This window comes from Ursus arctos, unplaced genomic scaffold (assembly GCF_023065955.2).
Source record: "Ursus arctos isolate Adak ecotype North America unplaced genomic scaffold, UrsArc2.0 scaffold_12, whole genome shotgun sequence".
In the NCBI taxonomy this organism is placed as follows: domain Eukaryota; kingdom Metazoa; phylum Chordata; class Mammalia; order Carnivora; family Ursidae; genus Ursus; species Ursus arctos.
Genome location: NW_026622786.1, coordinates 51,111,117 through 51,137,166, shown reverse-complemented (window position 1 = coordinate 51,137,166; position 26,050 = coordinate 51,111,117). Strand labels below are relative to the sequence as shown.

Here is a 26,050-nt window from a genome sequence, read left to right as displayed (position 1 = left end):
GACAAACTCATTGTAGTACCGCTACAAATATTTACCCTATAAATATATAAATTCTGATAAGTTCTATTTTGCATGATTTCCATCAAAACAGAAAAAAATGTATAGTGCCTTCTTATTAGTATACACATTATTGAATATTTGTCAACAAGAGAGAACTTCTGTTTTTTTTTTTAAAGATTTTATTTATTCATTTGACAGAGATAGAGACAGCCAGCAAGAGAGGGAACACAAGCAGGGGAGTGGGAGAGGAAGAATCAGGCTCCCAGCGGAGGGGCCTGATGTGGGGCTCGATCCCAGAACTCCAGTATTACGCCCTGAGCCGAAGGCAGACACTTAACGACTGAGCCACCCAGGCACCCCAGAACTTCTGTTATGACCAAGTATTGATGAGACCCAAATACCCTGACAATAATTTTATTTGTCTGATGATTGGAGAAAGGTTTCATAGTTTCTGACCTTGTATGTTTCAGATCTTGTTTCTCCTCATCTAGTCACAAATGTTTGGTACTGGTCACTGTAGGACACATTTTGTTTCATGATATGTCCTCTGGACCTGTAACTTTGTGTCACATGGTAGATAAAATAGCACAGTGGGTAATAGAAGTATTCAAGGAAGCCATTCCTACGTTAAAACAGCTAAGTAACTCTATACAGAAGTGACTGCATACCATCTATATACATCCTACTAAAGCCCAGATCATATATTCCTAACTCAATTTCTCTGTACAAGGATTCGCAAAATATTTTCTGCCATTCAAATGTCATCTGATACGAAGGGAAGTATGATGGTGGAAAATTGAGATGGCAGTTATAGCTTAACCAGTTATAGCTAAAATATCTTCTGCAAATTTTATAAAATTTATAAGATATATTAAGCAGAATAACATATTTGTAGGGCCCCTTGGGGCCTTAGAAAAAGTTCATACAAGTGAGGACCATGAAGCTTAAGTTTCATTAACTTCATACTCCCTGTCTGTAAGAATGGAGGACTTCGTTTTTGTTTACAGCTGTATTCTTGATACCTAGAATACTGCCTTACACAAAGGCATATTGTAAGCATTCAGTAAGTATATGTTAAAAGAGAGGAAGGAAGAAAGGAAAGAAGGAAGAAAGGACAGAAGAGAGGAGAAGAGGAGTAGTTCACATAATTTCATTACAGAAGCATTATGTGGTTTCCTCATACATGGCAGAAAATAACTCATTAGAGTTATTTCCAAGGAAGGAAAATGCAATTGGGTCAAATGAGGTAGTCTAGGATCCTAAACTCCACATATTAAGATGACATGTCAATACAAGGAGGTAATTTGGACTCAGAAGTATCTGGACTCAGAAGTAAGAACTATGAGATGGCCCAGGACAGAAAGGTTCTGCATAGAAATTTGGGTAGGGTCAAAAGAGGAAACTGAAGTTACCATGGAGGGTTTACATACATATGTTCATCCAAGCAGACATCTCTAAAAAATGCTGACGTACTGCAGGCTTCTTCTAATGACTCTGGAAAAGCCAATGTTGTTGATAAGTCACATAGCTGTGTGTCCACATTGCCTCCTCAAGTCTTCTTAGGGTTAATATTCAGTAGCCACTGACCAGTCTGACCAGTATGGCCACTCTGTAGTTAGAATACAGGTATATTTCTATAAACACTAGTGAACAGTAACTTCCCCAGTTTCTCTGAGACTTGACCATGGTCACCCTAGTCCCTCCTTTGGAATCCCCCAGGCCTCCCCACAAACTAGCAACCAAAGGAATAAGTCTAGGAGTGACATCCTGCTTCAGCCATAAGTTGCATTGGCTATACTGTTTCATGCCTATACTGTGTTCATTATTAAATATTTTGCATATAATCCTTGGTTCTATGAAGCAATCAACATAGCTGCATGGGAGATATCGTGATCTGGGAGGAGGCATAGTTTCACCCTCTGGGTACCCTGTGGGTTAATTTAAGAATAGAATACTACAACCTTATTGCTTAGATTGTTTTCCCTAAAGTTGAGCTTTCCCAGGGTGAAGCACTGGACAGGTAGTCAGCTTCCCCATCAAACTACGTAAAGGGCAAAAGTCAAGTCTGTTCCGGTCACTGTAAGATTTCCAGCAACTAGTACAGTGATGGCACATAGTAAGTACTCAATAAACATTTTTTTGATTAAAAGATAAACAGTAAGAAAGAAAGTAGAATCTGAAAGATTTAGATCTGGAAAGATGATCTAAAATCTTGGGGAAAAAGATCATTGAAAGTTTTCCCTGGTATTCAAGGGGGGAATCTGAGGCTTGACAGGTTGGAGATCTTATCAAATAACCATGGGTTGTTAACAGAGCTGGTTGTAGAAGCCTGGCCTTTTGTATCTCCATCCAATACTCTTTTCACTACACTGAGCCGTCTCTCTTAAATCCAAGGAATTAGGTAATCCTGCTTTGAATTTCTCATAGCACAGAGAAATTCAGAGATGATCAGTTCTGTCACCCACATGGGAACTGGAAGATTTAAGTAAGCTCCAGGATTACATGAGGAAGAAATCTCATATTACAGCTGCAGCTGGTTTTGCTTCCCTCCTATTCTTGGAACTGGTGGGCAGGGTAAAGTCATGAGTTTGAGCAGAGTGGGAGAGTTTGGAACAGCCATCATGAATGTGTGAAAGGAAGTCAACAGGAGTTAAAAAGATTGTTGAGAGCTGAGAGAATGAGGCTGACATTAAATAGGATGACTGTGTGTGGACCTACTCAGCACAGTGGATGAATTTTCTCAGCAATGTTGTCAGCTCTAAAGAATTATTCATCCCAAAATGTCAATAGTGCTGAGTTTGAGAAACCCTGCCCTAGAAACATTTTAAGTGTATAATGGCCACATGTGGCTAGCAGTTACTATATTGAACAGCACAAATATAGAACATCTCCATCATTGCAGAACATCGTACTGGACAGCTCTGGTCCAGAAGATTTTCAAGGTCTTTTTTACCGCTGAGGTCCTAAGCAAATCAGTGAGAGAAAAGAGGAAAAGGGCAAGATACTAAGAATGCTGGGAGGAAAAAAAAAAAAAGAAAAAGGCAGTAGAATGAATAGAACTGTCTTTAGAGGCATCAACTACCAGTTATTGCCACTAAATATGTATAATTCATAACTGAAACAGAGAGCCCATATTTTGATTCTGGTTCACAAAAAAGTGTACTGTTTGGATCAAATTAACTGTTGACTAAACTTAACTAAGTATGTTGACAAACTAAATGCCACTTGGGAATCTACACTGTGGCTACTTGTCTGACTAGTTCTTTGTCTTTTTCTAGTTGTCCTCCCACTGCTATAGCTATAAATGCAGTGCCCTACCTCCTTTCTGGGCAGAGACCACATAAAACGAAAGTTTTCTTTAGAGTGATAGAGGCAGTAAATAGGATTTCCATTTAATAATATCCCCTCAGCTTTAATAATGATTGGTTTTGATTCTCCCTTTGGGGACTGAAACAAAACACCTTCCTGCTCATACCAAACCTGGGTCTAATCCTGGGCACCTGACTCCTGGAGAAAAATGAGATATCTCTGATCTCTTTAACTATTTCAATGGCTTCCAGGCTGAAGGAGAAATGTTTTTTAAAGGTATCCAATATTAGAAAAAAGAAAGGTGATTATTGGATATTCTTTTAGTGGAGTGCTGGGAATTTTCAGATGGATTCTTAATGTATTAATTAATTCTTATAAGGGTACGCACATTTGATTGGTTTTCTAATAGAAAAGTTATCTTGTAGAAAACCGCTTGTGATGCAAATGACTCTTGTCTATAGCACAGTTAAATTTTATCTGTTGAGATATAATTGATTTCCCTCTGGTAGAAAAGATAACCGTAATTTTAGTTTCTCTGATATTAATAATGGCACTCCCACTTCTTTTTGTTTCATTGGTCTGGTAGCTCTTTCCATTTTCAAGATTTCTTTATTGCTTTAACTATATTTCTTATAAACAATATACAGTTAAGTGCTATTTTTTTTAACTCAGTCTGAGAGTCTCTGTCTTTTAATGGGAAAATTCAACCTATACAATATATAAATATAGTATAATGATACTTGATTTCAATATTTTTATGATTTATTTTATATTTGTTCTTTTTCATTTTCCTTATTTTTTATATTAATCCTATTTCTCCTTTTATTTGTAAGTCTTATGATATAGTGTATTCAATTAATCATTAACTCTTCTATCAAGATTACGCTTGAAGGGAATAACAAATCACATCAGTATCCTAAAGAAAATAGTATAGTAAGTGTGCAAGTGTGTGTGTGTATAGTGTGCTGCACTTGAGTCTCAAGTGTTTGTATTATTTTTGTTATCAAATTGATCCTTGTCTCTTCTAGCAGCCTGTGCATTCTGTTTATTTTACAGCTGGTAACTGAAAGAGTTGGATTTGGCAGGGTTAGCAAACAGGAAACAACTTTATTTTTTCTAATTATTTTTCTCACTGCTAATCCTACAGAATTACTGTGTTTACTTCTTCCTCTCCATCCCTGAATGAGATCTCTGGCAATTTTCATAATTTTGCCCTCTTCTCTGTTACAGTCCTGCCTGCCTGGCACTGTCTGCTGCAGGGCCCCTTTATTTATTTATATATTTTTTTATTATGTTCAGTTGGCCACTGTATAGTACATCATTAATTCTTGACATAGTGGTCAATGATTCATTAGTTGCATATAACACCCAGGGCTTGCAGGGCCCCTTTAGATGGGTTGCTATTTTCTTAGTTGGCTCAGGGAAGCGCAGGTGTGTTTAGGGCAGTATCTAGTGACTACAGTACCGTGAAGGTAAAGTCTTGCCCGCTATGGAGTGGGGCTATAGAAGCAAGCAGACCACAATGCCCTGGTGAGGCATCCAAGGGAAAATTCACAGATCTCTGACTTCCCAGCTTTCTCACAGGCTTAGTTGTTCCTTCCTGGCCTCTTGGGGCCAATGAGACCAGAAACACTTACATAGGACCAAAGACAATCTTCCCCTTGGATAATCCACAGCTCCCAACAGCCAGCTGGTCTTGGGACACAGCACAACCTCCATCGACTTATGACTCAGAGTCTGGTCTCCAGGGCCATACTGCAATCTCAGCATCAGAATAGAAACGATGTCTATCCTTGCACCCCACTGTTTGACGATTTCAGCAGCTGTTTGGCTTAGAAGATGAAAGATGGAAGCTGAGAGTAGAAGAGAAAGGTGCTGAGTGTAGGTCGCTACCTTTCCAGAGTCCACTGCTCCCAGCTGTCCAGCTGTTTTAAAGGAGAATTCTCAGCCAAATGGAATTTTTAAGTTGATTTAGTGCCCTCCTGAAAGATAAAGCTCACAAGTTCCAGCAGAAACTTCCAAAAACAGTGAATACAGAAATCCTTAGTTCTAATTTGCATCTGTTTTGGGCTAAAGTTCAAACACTGTAGTTAGGTCCAGCATTTAATTTAGGAAAGACTGGACTAAGAGACTTTGGGGGACATCTTTTAAGATGTTATATTAAGAGCAGGGAAATAGGAAGGGAATTTTTAATGAATGTTTACTACAGTCAAGTGCTCAGGTATCCCACATTATTTTTTTTAACACTGAAAATAATAATACTGTGATAAGGTATTATTGTCCCAGCTCAAGGGGCTATAGTAACCTAAAGCTCAGACTGTTTACATTCTTTCCCCATGTTTACTCATATATGCCCATATCCAAGGTCCACATGTCATTATCTTACAGAGTATCAGGAAAAACTACCATCGTTACTTGTGATATTATTAGATATGTTTTCTATTTCTTGTTATTTTTATAGTTAGTGATTGAAAAGAGTTTGCATTTTATCTTCCAAGCCAGCAGGGTAGTTAGGGAAACTGTTTTGGTTTGCAGTGAGCCTGGGAGGAGGGAAAAGGGTGATGGGGGCAGTGGGGAGTGAAGAGAATGGATTACGGCAAGCCAAGAGAATGAGAGGATCAATCCCCATTTGCTGGAAAAGAGAAAGATGACTTTGTAACTTTGAGCTGCTGCTGCTGCAGCTTCTCCAGTAACGAGAAGAAAGGTAAAGAGCCAGGAAAGCTTGTATGCTCCTCCTCAACCTCTTCCGTACCTGCGCCCATCATCTTATCTTAAAGCCTTTTACCTTGCTCTTTCCTTACTTAGAGTTTCCAGTTGCACCCCTCTTCTCCAACCCCTCCCCCATCCACATGTTCTCCCCTTGTCATTCTGTTTTAGAGCCAAAACCTGACTCTCCTTGGGAAGAGGTGCCCAAGAGGAGCCTTGGCACACGGTAAAGAAAACCTCCAATGTGAAGCAGAAACAGGAACCTGAACAAATTTATGTCCTCACCTTTGAAAGTTGCCAAAGGCCCCCAAAGCCTTCCCCTAACAGAAATGCTTCTAATTAACCCTACTTCTCCTCATATACTAACAGTTCAGATTTTTAAAAAATCTTTAAACAAATGGATTAAAAATGAACTTTTGAAATAGAATTGTTTCTAATTTGACTTCTGCCTTTATACTGTTTGGGTTAATGAGAAACAGTAAAATAGCAGTATAATAATATATGTAATGTTCAATACTTTATAGGACTTGCTATCAAAATTTTTTAGCTTATTAAGGATAAGTTATTCTTTTAAATTATGTAACAGTTCTGAAAAAAGTCAAAGTTATACTTGGAGAAGGCATTCTATAGCAATGAAGTTCCAGTGTCTACAAACAAAAAGCTATTTTAAATTTTACAGTCTTTTTAATTGCATGAATTGCTAATGTAATACTATTTTCCGATGATTATCCGAAATGCTGATATACGATTAATTCCACATGCATCAAGTTAATGGTACATTTGTCTTATTTGATACTCAATTATTAAGCAAGGTTATTGATGTTATTTGGCTTCCAAAAGAAAATTTCCAGAAACAGTCTGTGCCATTCTTGGTCCCAAATCAGACTTTACCATAGAAATGCTGATGATTGAGAAATCTAATTGAGATCATAAAAATTCATGAACTAGTTCATCTTGTTGATAATTATTTCCTAACTTTGCCCTTTTATTTACTAAAAATGTTGACTTTTCTTGAGCAGATGACTGTTGACTTGTAATTCCAAATCAATGCTTTGCTTTCTTATACCATCCATTCGAACATTATTTTGGTAAGAATTTCTTCTATGCTCTTGGAACTTTGTTATTTGCTTTTTGTTACCTAAATACTGTTGTATAAACAATATTTTTTGAGTCATCATTTGATTAGTTTAACAAATCATCCATTGGTGTTACATTATTTAATTTATGGACTTTGAGTATATTTTTTAAAGGCTTTGAGTAATGTTTGACAGGTAAGGGACTGAATTTGCTCCTTGGTTTTACTGTAGAAAACATTCTTTCAATGTTGCCATGTCTAGCACTCTTTTCTTGAATAACACTTTTATCAAAGAAGCCAACAAATTTTTTTGTTAGGCTGGAAAAAGTCTGTGAGAAATTATAGAGTTTACTCCAGGGTATGTTTTCAAGTGTCTGCTTATTAGTTTTCTTCCTTAGTTTACCCTCTACAACTCTACGGCCCACTTCAAAAGATAGTGCTTGTATATCTCTTTTCCATGTTGTAGGTGTAATTCTTTTAGGTTTGGAAGGAATGATAAATTGATCACTAATTAAAGATTTGAGGATTTCACAATTTCTTTCTAAAACGAAATCTGCTTTTTTGTATGGGTAAATGTTTTCTTTTTCCATAGGATGGAGAGGAAGCCTATTTTTTGTCAAAAGAAACATTTGTACATATCCAGTCTCATGGAAAATTATGGGATTTGTGTCATTTTGTTCCTGTGGATTAAAGAAAAGAGTACTTAGTCATCAGTCTAGTGAGACAAGGCTATCTATATTTTTAAACATGAAAATAAAACGGTAAAATATTCTAAAAATGACTACAGAGACATTTTTAATATGAACAATAATGGTATTCAAATACACAAAAAAGATGTATGTGACACACTTCCTTCTCTTAATATTCTGTTGAGATGTTAGGGGTAAAATCTGAGCTTTTGGCCTACTAAACTCCTTTTTGAATAAAGTGAGATATGACAAAATAAATACATTTCTTAGATGTGTGAGATATTGTCACTGGAAAATAGGATAGTTGGTGGGATGGAACATTGCTCTGGCATTTCTCAGGTTCCCATGTTCAGAAATAAGAAGCATACCAAAAAAATGAATTGATTGGATATCTTAATTAATAATTCCAAGAATATAAAAGTATCTTTTACAATATTATACTTATTCTCGTACTCCAATCCTTACTTAGCACATAAAAAGCACTCAATATATATCTGTAGAACAAAAGAGCCAAAGTAATAGATTGACTTAAAAAATAGACTATTTTTGTCACAGTAATAGCAAAATTTGTATGTATGAACTACTCACTACACTCTTCCCCATATTTCCATTATAGAGTAAAAAGATTAACTCCAAAGAAACTGCTCAAATATGCATATTACCAGTTTTTACTTTGCAAACTTTAAGTCAATGATTGCTACCTTTCCTTTAGAAATATAATTAATGAAGTAAGAAACCAGGATCATCTAATTGTACATCAGTATGCTTAGTGAGCAAGGTATATTATTGCCTATAATTACTAAAAAGATGATGAAAGATCTAGTTTTGCAATCCACTGGGATGTCAATGTTACCTATTTAGCCGCAGTAGTGGAAATTTGTCATGTTTTTGGTCTGTCCAATGCCCATGGGTATTTTCCACCTTACAAATCTATGTACTCTTACATGGAGGCAGAAACTAGCTTTATTAGCCTCCCTTGAGGTTAGGGCATAGGCGTGTGACCTAGGCTCTGCCAATCAGATACACCTGAGATAGTCTTCAGTTCAGAGAAAGCAAGCACTGGGAAAAGTTGGACATTGTAAAAATCACTCTAGTGAGAATGGTAGCAGATATACCTGTTTTGAAAGTCAGCAGTGGCAAAGATCTTAGAAATAGTATCTCCTGCCCAGAATCAAAGTCATTAACTCCATAACAAAAGCATGGGTCCTGGTGGAGCAGTCTGGGGTTGTAACTGGGTGACCCCTGACTGTATAGCTTTCAAGCCAGATTGTCTACCCTTCCTAGACATTCTGTGAGCTACCAAATAGCCTTTAATGTATATATTTTCTGGTTCAAATAGCTAAAATAGACAGAAAAGTGAAACATAATGCAGTCACTTTTGAAAATACCATTTTTGTTTTATATTTTTCTTATAATCAAGAAAATATGAGAAAGCCTTCTTCATAAAGAAAAACACAAAACTTTCAGTTGATGCAAAGGAATCCCCACCTTTGGGGTGGCAGTTCTAAAAAGAGCATTAAGAATCTAAGTGTTGGACCCTCGGCTCTATGGGCAACTAATCTTTGACAAAGCAGGAAAAAACATCCAGTGGAAAAAAGACAGTCTCTTCAATAAATGGTGCTGGGAAAATTGGACAGCTATATGCAAAAGAGTGAAACTTGGCCACTCTCTCACACCAACACAAAGATAAACTCCAAATGGACGAAAGACCTCAATGAGAGACAGGAATCCATCAAAATCATAGAGGAGAACATAGGCTGCAACCTCTTTGACATCGGCCACAGCAACTTTTTTATGACACATCTACAAAAGCAAGAGAAACAAAAGAGAAAATGAACTTGTGGGACTTCATCAAGATAAAAAGCTTCTGCACAGCCAAGGAAACAGTCAAAAAAACTAAGAGGCAGCCCACGGAATGGGAGAAGATATTTGCAAATGACACTGCAGATAAAAGACTGGTATCCAAGATCTACAAAGAACTTCTCAAACTCAATACATGAGAAACAAATAATCAAATCAAAAAATGGACAGAAGATATGAACAGACACTTTTTCAATGAAGACATACGAATGGCTAACAGACACATAAAAAATGTTCAAAATCATTAGCCATCACGGCAAATTGAGATACCACCTTACGCCAGTTAGAATGGCAAAAATTGACAGGGCAAGAAACAATGGGTGTTGGAGGGGATGTAGAGAAAGGGGATCCCTCTTACACTGTTGCTGGGAATGCAAGTTGGTACAGCCACTTTGGAAAACAGTGTGGAGGTCCCTTAAAAAGTTAAAAATAGAGCTGTCCTATGATCCAGCAATTGCACTACTGGGTATTTACCCCAAAGATACAGACGTAGTGGAGAGAAGGGCCATATGCACCCCAATGTTCATAGCAGCATTGTCCACAATAGCTAAATTGTGGAAGGAGCCGAGGTGCCCTTCAACAAATGACTGGATTAAGAAGATGTGGTCCATATACACAATGGAATATTACTCAGCCATCAGAATGAACGATTACCCAACATTTGCAGCAACATGGACGGGACTGGAGGAGATTATGCTAAGTGAAATAAGTCAAGCAGAGAAAGACAGTTATCATACGGTTTCACTCATTTATGGAACATAATAGGAAGATCGGTAGGAGAAGGAAGGGAAGAATGAAGGGAGGGGTAAACAGAAGAGGGAATGAACCTTGAGAAACTATGGACTCTGGGAAACAAACTGAGGGCTTCAGAGGGGAGGAGGATGGGGGATTGGGATAGGCCAGTGGTGGGTATTAAGGAGGGCACATATTACATGGAGCACTGGGTGTTATACTCAAATAATGAATCATGGAACATTACATCCAAAACTAAGGATGTACTGTATGGTGACTAACATAACATAATAAAAAATTATTATAAAAAAATTGAAATGAGTTCAATAAACATATGAATGTAAAAAAAAAAGAATCTGTTGTCACTTTGCAATGCAAAACTGAAAAGTAAAAACATTTATCAAAGATTCCAGTCACTAGAATATAAGATTCCTACAAGTAGTAATTATACACATATTTACGAACAACAGTAGATATTAATACCACGTGAGAAGTTACTGTCTTTGGTGGACTAATGTTGATTATCTTGGCATTTGGCTTTTTCAATTCATCCTCAAAGCACAGGGGAAGCAAGCTTTTCTTCCTTATGGAACAATATTCACTTAATTGATCTTTTTTGATGGTTTTGTTTTCTTCTGTGCTAACATCTATCTGTGGGGGAGATTTTCTTCTGAAAATGAGCACAAGTTCAGCGTAAATAATGATAGGGTTGATTTCAGTTTGTCAGTTCTTGTCTGTCTTCCCGATCCCTCAAAGTCACTGCCAGCATTTCCCCCAAATCCTCAGCCACACACTTTCAACATGACAAGACCATTCCTTCCTGCCTTGTGGAAGGGAAATAGCAAAAGCAGTGGTGGTAGCAATACAATAATATATATGCCTCTTTGGCTTTTGAGTGTGGAGGAGATATATGATGTAGGGTGAGGAAAACACTAAAGGTAGAGAGGTATTTGCCATAACCTTCATTGAGATTCTGGGGAAAAAAGTGTCTCACAAGGCAGCTTCCCGACAACATAGGATGGCCCCACCTTTGTTAACAGAATGCAGTGGTATGGTATGGTTATAGGAGAAAAGAGGATATAGTTTTCATTCCAGATTTCCTTTGGTTCACATAGGACATGGACACTGAGCTTAGGCTTACCAAGGTGGTTGCCATTTCAGGGGTGAGGTAGCCCATATCAAAGGCCTGGCATGATTGAGGTATGGATAGTCTAAGGACAGATGAAGGTCATGACAGAGGCTCAGAGGGTTCTACCACACTAATGAGAGTTGAGAGTAGACCCAATCCAAGTTCAGGGAGAATAGACCATATATTCATGAACCACAGATGTCAGCAGCCACAGAACACCTAGAAATGAGACCAGCAGTACAAGGGCATTGACCAAGATACTTACTCAAGTACCTTTTCCTCAATGTCACAAAGTCCAGTGAGCATCTCTTTCATATACTCAGATATTGTCTTAGAAAGAAACAGAATGACTGAGATAAATTTAGAGAGGCCGTACATTTTTGCTCCAAAGTGTGAAACACACTTGGTTAACATGATTTTACTCAGTCCTGAGGATCTAATGGGAAGATCAGAACTTTATAAAACTACAAAGCTACTTTTCTTACATCCATATTGTAGTGTATTTAAACTTGTCTCTACTAGAAAAACACAGTTCTAATCTCTCCATTCATTTTTTCATGTCCTTCTTTCCATTTGCCTGTGAACTTGAAACAGATAGAGTATGAGTGCAAGGTATGAATGGGTTGCTGACTAGTAGAGCACTCTTAGACCAGTCACTGGAGTGTAGTACCAGCCTAAATGGTAATAATGTGCCGAAGAAATCCATTCTGGTCTACTAAAAAATAAAAGGCAGAACTCTTCCTATTAGAAACATCATTGAACACAATAAAATATGAAAATGTTAAAATAAATTACCTTTTATTGACATAATCTTCTAAGTGACCAGCCAAATCAAATGATTCCCCAGGTTTTTTTTCTGTTTGAGCTGAAATTATAAAAGATTTTCATAAAAGGCACACACATATCATGGCATTTAGAAAATATCTTGTATAAAATATTTTACAATGTAAAATAACAATGGAAAGCACCTGGTTTAGTGCTTGATCTGTAGTAGCTATTCAATAAGAACTTCTTTCTTTTAAGTAAGAACTTAAGTGAACAAGACAGAACTGGAAAAGACTGAGGTCAAGGATCTAATGTTTGGCTAAGACAAATCAAACATAAAACTGGCCTTGGAGATTTTTGTGGAAGACAGACATTACCAAATTTTTAAATCTTTTCAACATGTGAAGTCATTATTAGCCAGTAGAAAGCCTCAGATGGTTAAACACCGTTGATAGAGGGAGGTTATAGTTAGCAAAGGTCAAGCAGATCTTGCCATCTGGCATGAAGGAGATATCCAGGGTTGAACTCTTCCAAATATGCTCAGTGGACACTCCAGCATTTCCCTACTTTCTTACTATTTCCAGATACATATACTATTAGCAGTAAATTCAACTTTTCTCTTGTTCTCAAGTAGTTTGTATTTTAGTTCAGTGCTTCCCAACATTTTCCACATTATGGCAAACATTTTATTTTTTATTTTTATTTAAAGATTTTATTCATTTATTTCAAAGAGAGAGTGTGCAGAGGTGGGGGGCAGAGGGAGACGGATAAAGAGAGAGGAGCAGACTCCCCACTGAGCAGGGAGCCTGACTTGACTCAGGGCTCAATCCCAGGACCTCAAGATCATGACCTGACCTGAAGTCAGATGCTTAACTGACTGAGTCACCCAGGTGCCCCATGGCAAACATTTTAATTAATATTCTTATGTAGTACACTGGGATGAACACTTGAGTACACTCTGTAGCCAGACTGACATAAGGCCAACCCAGCAGTCTTGAAAGCTGAAGGATCAATATTTCAGCATAACAGTTTACCATAGAAGCTCTATTCCAGCAAAAGGAAACAGTCAATAAACCAGCAAATAAGCCAACAAATAAATACATAAAATAATTGCAACCACTTGTAAGTATTATGAAAACAAATAAACACGGTACCTCACCTATGGTGGCTATAGAGACCTCTCTCAGGAAGGGTATTTGAGTTGAAGTCTGAGAAAGACGTAACCAGTTGAAGCTTTGGGCAGACTACTAGGCAGAGAAACAGCAAGTGTTAAGGTCTCAGTGTGAAATCAGCTGGGAATGGTGAAGGAACTGAAAGGCCAATATTGCTGGAGTGTAGTGAATGAGGAGGAGAGTGGAGAAAGATGAGACGAGACAGGTAGCAGGGGCCAAATCATATAAAGGCACATAAGCCATAGAGATAACTTAAGACATTATTCTGGTTATAACAGAAATCATTTAGAGGGTTTTAAGCAGAATAAGAAAGAAGTTTGATTTATGCTTTAGGAACATCACTCTGCCTGTTCTGAGATGGATAGTCTGTGGGGGTATGGAGGCATGTGGATGGCAATAGTAGCAATGGAGTGACCAATTAGAAGGTTGTTGCTGTTCTCAAGGTGAGACATGTTGGTGGGTTAGACAAGGATTGTAGCAGAGGGAGGGCTGGGTAAGGGCTGGCTTCACATTATATTTTGGAGGTTGATCCAACTATACTGACTGGTGGATGGATATGAGAAATAGAGTAATCAAGAATTATTTCTAGGTTTTAACCTCGGTGATTGGGTAGATGCCACTTACAGAAATGGGAAAGGCACGTAAGAGACAGGTCCACTGCTTGAAACAAGGGGCTGGGCTGAGGTTCGCTGGCTTGTGAAAAATCACTCCTTCCCAGGGCCAACTGGGTAGCCAGGAACTAAGTTAAACCACTTCAGGGCATGATGACTGGACTGCCATATGCCCAGTATTTCCCTGGCAGGGGAGCCCCATTCATAACTCTAAAATCTGGTTCAGCCTGAGGGTTGCCTACTTAACAGTCTCTTTTCCCCCTTTTATGCTAATAGAACTTTGATTTTATTCATCTTTCTCCAAAGAACCATGTCTTTCACAGGAGGCTGGGCTCCTTCCTAACTCAAGGAAGTGAATCTTTAAATGATCTCAGCCTGTGCTTTTCAAAATGTGAGCTATAACCCATCCATTTAGACACTAAATTAATTTAGCATCTTTTGACCAACATTTTAAAATATGAAATAGAATAGAATGCAGTGTATTACATGTGTCCTTCGTAGTAACTGTACAAAACACTAAAATACTCCAAGTTCAGCTAACAGAGAAAAAGACAATTAGGATACCATGAAGCTGAATCTTCTGCTCTCCCTATATATCATATATATGGTTATATATAATTATAATAAAATATTCCTATATCATATTATTATTAATACATTACTCTATATATTATTATATATCTTATATGTATCATGTTAAAAGTTGGAAAAACTTACCTAAGCTGATAATGATATATTGGTTTAGATATGGGTGCATTAAGCTATTCTAGCCAAGGAGACACCAGGGGTTGTTTGCTGGAGTGCTTTGGGGGGCATTTTCCTCATTTTACAAAGGGCCAAAGAGCTTTTCTCTTCTTCGGTGGATGTTGTTACCCATACAAGTTATCTTGAATAGTAGGCACCATATCATAGAGTAGGGCTAGGAGGACAGGCTACTTTTTAAGAAACTTGAGGAAAGATGGAAAGACTGGATATATCTCATCAAGCCCTGAATTAACCAAGCCTGGAACTGCCTTACTGATGGACTTCTTGTTATTTCAGATTATAAGTATCTTTGGGATGCCTGCGTGGCTCAGTCATTTAAGCGGCTGCCTTTGGCTCAGGTCATGATCACAGGGTCCTGGGATAAAGCCCCACATCAAGCCCTACATCCCTGCTGGGCAGGGAGCCTGCTTCTCCCTCTCCCACTCCCCCTGCTTGTTCCCTCTCTTCCTCTCTCTCTCTCTCTGTCAAATAAATGAATAAAATCTTTTAAATAAATACATAAATAAATAAATAAATAAATAAATAAATAAATATCTTTGAGGTTTGAGCCATATATAGTCAGATTTTCTTTTAATTACAGCTGTAAGTGTCCCAAATATTAAAGATGAATAAGAATCTATCAGGTGGAGAAGTATGTTCTGAGCATAGAGACCAGAATGGATCAAATTACACAGTAGTTGGAACAGACTGTGACTAGAATCAGTAAGGATAAAGAGACAGAATAGAAGGCTGGAAACATCTTATATACCATACCAACGAATCTAGATTTTACCATTTTTGTAATAGAGATTATTCAGATGTTATTAAGTGGAGAAATAATGTGGTAATATGATCAGATACTGATATTCTTTGGTTAAAGTATTTCTTAATGCTTATATCTTAAAGTTCGATGCAGTTAATTTTCAGCTATTTCAATATAAAAACGCAAAATATATACCTGCAAATGAAGTAGAGTCTTTTTCCTTCTTGTATGCACTGGACTGAATCCTGGGTGCAGGAGAAATGATTGTAGGACCCAGTGTTCTTCTACATGGTTGTGTATTCTATAGGTATAGACCATGCAAAGGGTTAGCACTCTTCATCTGAACATCAGGAAAAATGGAAAACTATCTTAGAAATTATTCCTTTCCAGGTATATCGATAAATAATTTAAATTTGATTATTCACCCTTGGCATATCTAATTATGATAACTAACAGCTGGCTTGTTCTTTAAATACTTCCAAACATAATGTTTACTTAATCCTCAAAAAAACCCCTATGATGTGGATGTTAATAACACTTTATAGAGGAGGAAACGAATCTACAGAAATTAAAAAATTGGACTATGTTCACACTTTCTGCTAACTTTTATTTTCTTTGTCTCCATTATATTCACATATAAAATTTATTTCTCCAAATGCAGGGAAGGTCTAAAGTTCAAATACCGAGCCAAAAAAAAGCCCTCTTGGTTTAAGCAGAAACTTTACTCATACATAGAGAAGATACAGTAGAATATTTCTGAGTAAAAGGGGAGAACTGGAAAAAGTGATCTTGCTTTTTCTAGGTTAGTGTCTCAGATTGGCTCTAATGTAGAGGGAGACTTTGGTGAATCTACTCTATCCCTACAAGATTACTGATGTTGTTATTTTAACAATTAACCTGGTCAGGCTCAAAATACACTCTGTCTCTGGAGCAGCAGCTCCAATTTCAGTTCAGTTGTTGTATCCTTAGCTGGGCTGCTCGCAGTCTTCCTAAACATGCATGGTTTAGGGGTTAATGAGAGACTTGGATAGGGGCTACCATCTTTGGCTCTCTTCTATTAGTAACCCCTCACTTTCTAGAAGCTTGGGTTGCCCTGAACATTGCTTTCTGGCTCTTCTGGATAGAAAAATACTTAAGTTTTCTATTGGAGTTTTAGATGCCCCATATAGTGCCAACTTTATCCACCCTTCAAGCTAAAAGCCGTAAAAATAGCAACTTTGCTCCATGCAAGTCAGTTATTACAAGTTTCTATGCTTTTTCTTTGTCACCTTCTTTTGTTTACTCTCTAGGGTCTTCAGGTAATTTGTGTGTGTGTATGTGTGTGTGTGTGTGTTCTGAGTATCATGTCTAGAGTATATAGTCATTGTCTGAGACAAGGTGGTATAATAGGGGCTTACTCAGCCACACTGCATCAGAATTCTCCAGAGCTTTTACTACTTTCATTATCTTTTCCTATTGCATTGCTCAATACTGCATTGTAACAATACAATATTATTTATAAATAATAATGGTGATAAGTGTCACTCTTGCCATGCCATAGACTAATGTATTATCATTAATATGAAATTGGTTATTGGTTTTATATAGGTATAATTTTTAAAACTATGCTGATATTCTTTATCATATTCAGCAAGTATTTTCTGTAGTTTTATCAATGATGGTTATTGAATTTCTCAATTGTATTTTAAATCTTGCAGCTATTAAAATAATTTTCTGATGAAACTCCAGGCTTAGAGTTGGCAGATATTTAGAGTGAGAACAAAAACAAAAGCTGTAAAGAGGCAGGTTAACTGAAATTCTATGGAATTTCTGAACCAGTTGCCACTTCCCCCCTTTCTTACTCAGCCTAGCCCATATACAAAGTTATAGGAAATTGTATTTAATTAATCCCAGGATAAAATAAGTGCTCTTCTGCTAATAAACTTATTGCTAATGTGAGTGTCATTCCCAGAGTGAAACTCTCTTCAGGTTAGCATCCGAAAGACAAACTACCAGACAAATTACCTGCTCTTTGCCCTCTTATGCTAAAGTAAAGAGAGCTGGTTGAGAATTCTGATGTATACACAGAAGAGTTGGCTCTCAATTCTAGAGAGATACTTATTTATAAAATTAATGGCAATTTCATTGAAAGATTAACCCGTATCTCCATTCTTAAATATGAACAAGTGAAGGTTTATCAGATATAATAAAAATCAATAACTTCAAAAATATCTATAATGATAAACAAAAGGAACACTGACACCAGAAAAGAGATAATTTAAGAAACAGAAAATAGCTGAAGAAAATGAACTCTAATATCCTCAGAAATGTTGAGAACAAATATAACGGGACACTATGAAAAGAGAAAAACAACAACTAAGAACAAGAAAGAAATTCAAAATATCATTACCAAACCAAAATGAAGTAAAAGGACCAGAATAAAGGGGAAATTTTCAGAGACAAAAAAAAAAAAATAGAGAATAGCAATATAGACAATTAGCCGAAGAAATCTAGTATCTGACCACTAGAGAACAGAGAAAATAGTGGAAAGGAAATTGGAAAAGAAATAACAGAAAGACATTTTTTAAGAACTAAAGAAAGATATTTGACTTTACGGTGGAGTCTATAGAACACTGAACAGGATGAATTGAAGTAAATTGCCACACTCAGATATATCCTCAAAACATTTCAAAACAACATTAATAAAGAGAAGATCGTAGAAGTTTCCAGAGGAAAAAGGTAAGATCACTTACAGAAGACTGAGAACTTTTCATTAGCACCATTGGATGGCATAGGACAGTGGAGCAATGTCATCAAAGTTTAGGGGAAAAAATGATTTTAAACATATAATTCTACTCAGCTAAACTACCATTCATATGGGAAAAATAAATACATGCCATTTCTAGGGAAGTTTCTTGAAGACATATTCTAGGAAAATAAAGATGAAATCCAAGAAGAAATAAAACATGGAGTACTAGAATCTGGCAACTACAGCAGGAATGGAATGACCCAGTGACAACTGCAGAGCAGGCTTAAAGGTAATGGTCAAATTTAGAACAAAAAGTCACTGAGCTCCAAAGAACAATTCCTCTAAGAAGACTGGAATGGATTCTACTCAATAGAGAAAACAAATAAGGAAGCTTGACCATATCCACATATAATGAGAAAGTTACATGCCTCTTTTTCAGAGGCTGCATATCTTAGAGGTAAAGAGCATGTATCAGACTGTTGGGTTCTTCCTAGCTCTGTTTTTTATAATTTGATCTCAGCCAAATTACTTGTCTTCTTTGTACCTCTATTTTCTCATCTATAAAATAGAAATAAAAATAGTACTTACTTCATTGAGTTGTTGGGAATGTAAATTATACACACACACATATATATACACATATATATGCATTTGCATACTATAGAAGTACTGTTAGTACTATATAGATGTTTGCTATTATTATCCTTCTCCACAAGAAAAAAAGGAAGGCAACTAGAATATTCAGGAAAAAATACAAAAGTGTACAAGACAGTCAAGGTCTCAATATGAGGCAGACAAACCTATGGCAATTACTTTTTGAGTAACTGATGGAGAATAAGAAAAGGGAGCCATTGTTTTTACATTTTACCCATTGAGAAGAACTATAATCCTAGCACATTACTTTGTTCTACAATGAATGATTATTTACAACGTTATAGTAACATAGATACTATTTATAGTTTTGAGTTTTAGAATTAAGCTATAGACAAAACATAAGGGATTAATCAGAGATGCAAAGTTGAATATACATTCATATTGAATATGAATTACATTACTGAGGTCAATAATGTAATTGTAAAGTAAAGATATACTTGATTTGGGGAAGAAGATGTGGAGGAGAGTGGGAGAAAAGGACTGTTAAAATCTTCATCTTACGTAAACGGGAATCAGGAGTTAGTGATTAAAGTTGATACAGAAGAAAAAACATTTAGGTATTGAATTTATAGGTACAAAAGTTAACAATAAAGAAAGCAAAAAAGTAACTATCAAAGATTCAGAAGAAAAAACCAGGAGAAGTGAAGTGTAGAAAAGTGTAAATAAGCTAATTCAAATATGTTTTCTGATTATTCAGTAGATAATATTTAAAGTGGATAAATAAAAAATAGTAGTAGAAACTCGTTCTTTAAAATTATAGAGTTAATCATAAGAGAAATTAAAACTCCCTAAAAGTTAAATGTGGTTACCTTTGAAAAGGGGAAATTAGAACAATAAGTATGGGATGGAAGTGCTTTGTGTTCTTATTAACTTTTCTGTATTATTTAATTTTTAAAATTCATATGAATATTTCAATTTGTTTTTTGAAAATTAAAATGTTGCATGTTTTTCTAAAAGATGCTAATAAATTTATTATTATGAGTAAACTTGTAATATTACAATATATATTTCTTGAAAGATTTTTAGTAAACATGAACCTAAACAAACATGTAGTTGAGGATAAAAGAGTCCAGACAGTGGATGCTGTAAATCTTCTTTAAAATTATAAAAGGTGGCAATATGCAACAAAAATTATAATGTCATTAGTTATGGTCAAAAGTATATATTTCTTCATGTTTCATTCTTCATGTTAGCAATAATCAGGGCTAATAATAAATTAATTAATACCTAAGAAACTCTTTTAATGACTTTCCCTAGCTGATTCTCTGGTTAACTTCTCTTTCTATTCTCCTGATAAAACTTAATGAATAATATCCAAGGCATGCTCAATGCTCAAGGCTAGTCAACTACTTTTCAGGATGCCCATGAACCTCTGCTCAAATGGTTATCAAGAGTCAATACTGTTGTCAAATCACTATGTTGTACACCCAAAGCTAATGTAACATTATGTATTACACTTCAATACTTCAATTATACTTCAACAACAACAAAAAAGAGTCAGTATTGTTGGTCCCAAGCGTGTTTATGGTAGTTGTTACTGTAATTATAACCACAGCATGCTAAAAAAAATTGTCTTGGCTACACATGAAAATATTACAAATGGGTGCATATTTTCATATTTTAAATTAAAATTAAATATTTAAGTTATGCATGCAGAGTTTTTTATGATGTCCTGTTTTAACTGACTTTACGATAACCGCTTTTCCTTATCACACTCAATAAATAATTTCTGCTATATGGACTGTCAAGCAAATATGTTATTTTCTGTATTATCTCTGTACATAAAGTTTTAGTAATATCAAAGATGAAATCGCTTTAAAATTTTATGTTTTGAACCCTAAAATACATTTGAATTTGGGACTTATAGAATTGCTAATGCTAATCTGAATTTCTATCAAGTAATGGTTAAATGGACAAATTAAACCTACCTTAACTGTATCCTTAAGATAAAGAAAAGGTCTAAAAGATCTTGATTTCAGATTTTCTTTCACTGGCTCTAAAGAAACAAATCCAAACATAAATGATATTTCCATACTATTAGATTACTTCTAATTTAACTATTAATAAACTATTTTTCTACTTGTAGTAAACTTTTTAGAAATGTAATTTGATAAACTTAGGTGCTTACGTATGCATTACATTTACATTTTCAGAGCTAAATATATTCTAATTTGCTTTAAAAGTGAGTTTCTATTAACAGAATACAACTTTTGATTATTTACTTCTGGCTACTTCACAGGAAACTATGACCTCAGAACACACAACAAAGTGGTATGTACCTTCAGGGGGAAAATGGATTTCTAAATAAAATGGAATCACAATAATTAAAGGGATCTTTTCATTCATCATTCCTTTGAAGAGAGAAATATTCCCCTCAACCTGAATCCCCCCCAGCTCTAATTCTTTATTAATCTGGATTATTCTCTAATGGATTTTCTTAAGGTAGGTATGGTGTCAGCTCAAGCATACAAATTTTGGATTTGGGTAGCCTGGGACCAAAACCTGCTTCTTTGTTTGTAAGTCCTGTAGTCTTAGGTTAAGTTCTTTAACTTCTGTGAGCCTTAGTTTTCTCATCTGTTAAGGGGAAATAATGGTACTTACCTTAGAGGAATGCTGTGAGGGTTAAATGAGATGATAGATGAAACAATAGTATCTGGCATTCATTCAATCAACAATTATTTATTGATCACCTATTATATGCTAAGTACTGGTGTTGGACTCTGTAATTGTGATTCCTGCCCAATGATGCATACATTTTAGTGGATAATAGAGAAAATAAACATGTGAAACAAAGGAGTGAATAATTATAAATTAAGATACATGCTATGACAGAAATGAATAGATTTTGGTGAGGGAGAATAACAGAGGGAGGTATAATTTAGATAGGGTAGTTGCTGTGGGCTGAATGTTTGTTTTCCTCCCGAAATTTATATGTTGAAGCTCTAATCCTCAGTGTGATGATATTTGGAGGTAAGGCCTTTGGGAGGTAATGAGTTTAGATGAGGTAATGAGAGTGAAGCTCCTGTGATGGGATTAATGCTCTCACAGGAAAAGACATGAAAGAGATAATCTCTCTCTACACCATGTAAGGACACAGGCAAGAAAACAGCTGTTTGCAAATCAGGAAGAGGGTTCTAACCAGAACCTGACCATACTAGCACCCTGATCTCAGACTCCTAGCCTCCAGAATTGTGAGATATTTGTTGTTTAAACCACCCAATCTATAGTAATTAGTTATAGCAGCCTGAACCGACTAAGAAAGAAATTGACACAGAGAATGGGGTGCTGCTGTAACTAAAAAATAGGGAAGTGGCTTTGCAACTGGGTAATAAGTAGAAGCTGGAAGGGTTTCGAGGTACATAGTAGAAAAGGCCACTATTTCCATGAAGGGATTTTAAAGGGGGCTCTGGTGAGAATTTCCTAAGATTCTTCCATCTTCTTAGAGAATACACATTTGGGTACAGAAATGTTGGTACACATATGGATGGTAAAAGCCATTCTGATGAGGTCTCACAGAAATTAGGAAATTATTGTAAAACAATGGAGAAAAGGCTATCCTCACTATAAAGTGACAAAGAACTTGGCTGAATTATGTTTGTATTCTAGTGTTTTGTGAAAGGTAGAACTTATGAGTGATGAAACTGGATATTTAGCTGACAATTCTTAGCAAAGCATGGAAGGAGTGGTGTGTTCCTCCTGACTGCTTGTAGTAAAATGCAAGAAGAGATAAGTGAATTGGAAGACTGAACTGTTAAGCAAAAAAAGAAATCAGAGCTTAAGGATTTGGAAATTTTTCAGCCTGTTCATATTACTAAAAATAAGAAACTTTTCAGCGTGTTCATGTTCAAAAGAGAATACTAGGAGTGTGGTAGAATGACTATTTGATAAGGAGATTGGTATGGGTGTGAATCACAGACCTAATCAGATATCCCAACAGTGACACTGTCAGTTTGAACTGAAGGGGATAGAGATGGGACAAAATGAATGAAGTCTGTTTGACTTCTTGGGGTTACAGAATAGGGCCACAGAGCTATTCACTGCAAATATATGCTATTCTTCAAGACAAAGGAAGAATGACCCTGAAGGCAATTCAAAAATCATCAGAGCTACCTCCTCAGTTTCAAATGGGGTTGCCATTGTCTCAGTGTCAACAGGCCAGACAACCTTCACCGAAAGCCTTTGGGATGGGGCATCCCAGAGCCTTGGAGGCATGACCCCTACATGGCACAGCTGTGGAGGCAGGACCTCTGCCCCAGTGGGTCCAGAAGGCAGAGTATGGAGCCAAAGAGAAGTATTCCTGAGCCTTAAAATCTTATGAAGTTCACCTTGCTAAGTTTTAGACCTTAGCAAGAAAGGTCTTTCTTTTCTATTTCTCCCTTTTGGAATGAGAACGCCTATCCTGTGTTTGTCTGAACTTTGCATTTTGCAAGTACATATATTGTTTGGTTCCAGAAGTTTACAGGTAGAGAGGAATTTTGCATTGGGAGGTTGAGTCTTACCCATGTCTGATTTAGATAATATTTAGTTAAGACTCTGGATTTTAACAATAAAATAAAAAGTCAGATGTCAGTGAAATAATTGAAGGTTTCTAAGATCTTTTTATTGTCCAGAATGAGGGTAATAATAGATTTTAAAAGGTTACATAGGGTAATCATTTAAAGAATAAAAACAGAGTATATAACTTCCAAATTAATAAAGGGGAAAAGTGAAACTTAAAATAATTCAATCATAGAGAAAACATAAGAAGACAGAAAAAGAAGTATAGAATCAACAGGGCAAATAAAGAACAAAATAAGATGGCAAAATCAAATCCAAAGATATCAGTAATTACATTAAGTGTAAATGGACTAAGTGCTCCATTTCAGGGACAAAGCTTACCACGGTATTTTTAAATTTAATAATATGATATTTATAAGAGATAAATCTAGATTACAATGTTGTAAGAAGGTAATAAAATGATGGAAAAGGATATACTATGCAATGGTAGCCAAAAGAAACCTGGGACAACTACAGTAATATTGGATAGCTAAGACAATCCCTTTATAATGAAAAAGGGTTCAATTCACTAGAAACATAATGATTTTATTTATTTATTTTCTTTAATGATTTTTTATTATATTATGTTAGTCACCATACAGTACATCCCCGGTTTCCGATGTAAGGCTCGATGATTCATTAGTTGTGTATAACACCCAGTGCACCATGCAATACGTGCCCTCCTTACTACCCATCACCAGCCTATCCCATTCCCCCACCCCCCCTCCCCTCTGAGGCCCTCAGTTTGAGAAACATAATGATTTTAAATTTTATGTAATTGATAACATCACCTAAACTATATTAAAAATCTATAAAGCAAAATTTGACACTACAAGGAAGAATACAAGTCTGAAATTTCTCACTAACTGACAGAAGAGCAAACAGAAAAATCAATAAGGATATAAAAGAGTGGAAAAATACAGGGAACAAATTTGACCTAAAAGCCATATGCAGAAGACTGTACTCAAGTACTGCAGGACATACATTATTTTCAAGCACATACAGAGCATTTACAACAATTAACCATATATTGAGTGATAACACACATTAACTAATTACATAGGACTGAAATCATGTGGAGTGTATCCTCAACCATGTAATTGTGCTAAAAAGCTATAGTCAAAAGATAATTGGAAGAGCCTCAAATAGGGATGCCTAGATGGCTCAATAGGTTATAAGCCTGCCTTGAGCTCAGGTAATGATCCCAGGATCCTGGGATCGAGTTCCCCATCAGGCTGCCTGCTCAGCAGGGACCCTGCTTCTCCCTCTGCCTACTGCTCCTCCTGCTTGCGCTTGCTCTCTCTGACAAATAAATAAAATCTTTAAAAAAAAGAAAAAGAAAAACCTTAAATTTTTTGAGTGGAAACATATACTTCTAAATAACCAATGGATAAGAGAAAAAATCATACTGGAAAATATAAAATATCCAAGATATTCTTGGAGAAGAAAGCTGGAAGACTTGCTCTACCAGATTCAAGGGTTATTTTAAGCTACATAAACTAATGTGGTATAGTATTAATGATAAATAGATAATGAAATAGAATAAGAGCTCCAGAGCAAAGAGTCCAGAGAATTAGGGAAAGAATAGCCTTTTAAATTACTTGCTGAGATAACTATATCCACATTAAAAAATTAAATTTGACCCTTACCTCTCTCAAAATTTAATTCCTAAATGTAAAAGGAAGAACTAAAGTCTTTTATAAGATAAATAGGAGAAGGTCTTCATGACCACAGAGTAGGGAAACATTTCTTAAATATGGAACAAAAAGTACTAATCAAATGGGGAAAGATTTGGTATATTTGACTTTATTAAAGTCAAAGAATTTCTGTTCATCAAAAAGACACCATAGAGTGAAAAACAAAACAAAACAAAACAGGAGAAAAGGGAAGATATTCACAATACATAAAACCAACAAAAAATTAATGACCAGAATATATAAAGAAATCAATCAGAAAAGGACAAAAACCTACTTTTAAAATGAGCTAAGGGGCACATGGGTGGCTCAGTCAGTTGAGCATCTGACCCTGGCTCTGGTCATGATCTCATGATTTGTATAAATTTGCATAATTTGTATAAATTGCCCATTTTGATATTGAACACCTCTTCCTCTTAGGAAATTCTTCTTTTTGGCTCACTGAAATCTTTCACACTATAGTTATAAGCCCTATACTTTCAAGCAATTTCTTTCAACAGAGACATCAAATCATCAAGAACTTTTAAAATACGTATTAATAAATAATAAAGTCTATAATAAAAGCACTCATTAATAAATTAAAGGAGAAGTAAATATGTTACACAAAGCATTACCTGTTGACTTGCTTTCTTGATTTTTTATATTTGTTGGTGCAAAGTGTAGTCTTAAATTTAACTTTTCAAAATCACTCTTACTAGGTTCAGGTTCATTTTTGAAGCAGACATATCTAGAAAAAATAAAATTAATCCAAATCAAAATAATCAGAAAAAAATCTATGAAACTAATCTAAAAAATAAATTCAGACAAATGTGGTTAAGTCCCAGTTATATAGAATAGATGTTGTGTTAATAATATTACAATACAAAGTGTAAAAGGATGGGAC

The 26,050-nt window shown here is 35.8% G+C and overlaps 1 protein-coding gene across 1 annotated transcript in view; it reads right to left on the bottom strand.

Annotated features, from left to right (window-relative positions):
* Positions 1-6,808: 6,808 nt before the first annotated feature.
* Positions 6,809-26,050, bottom strand: part of CUNH1orf141 (chromosome unknown C1orf141 homolog) — a 34,854-nt gene continuing 15,612 nt past the window's right edge. Inside the window, exons 3-6 of the mRNA XM_026497460.4 lie at positions 25,782-25,894; positions 12,296-12,365; positions 10,855-11,041; positions 6,809-7,770 (exon numbers count right to left, since the gene is read on the bottom strand). Of these exons, the coding sequence (XP_026353245.1) occupies positions 7,198-7,770; positions 10,855-11,041; positions 12,296-12,365; positions 25,782-25,894 (943 nt within the window). The 3' untranslated portion in view covers positions 6,809-7,197. The remainder of the gene's footprint in view (positions 7,771-10,854; positions 11,042-12,295; positions 12,366-25,781; positions 25,895-26,050) is intronic.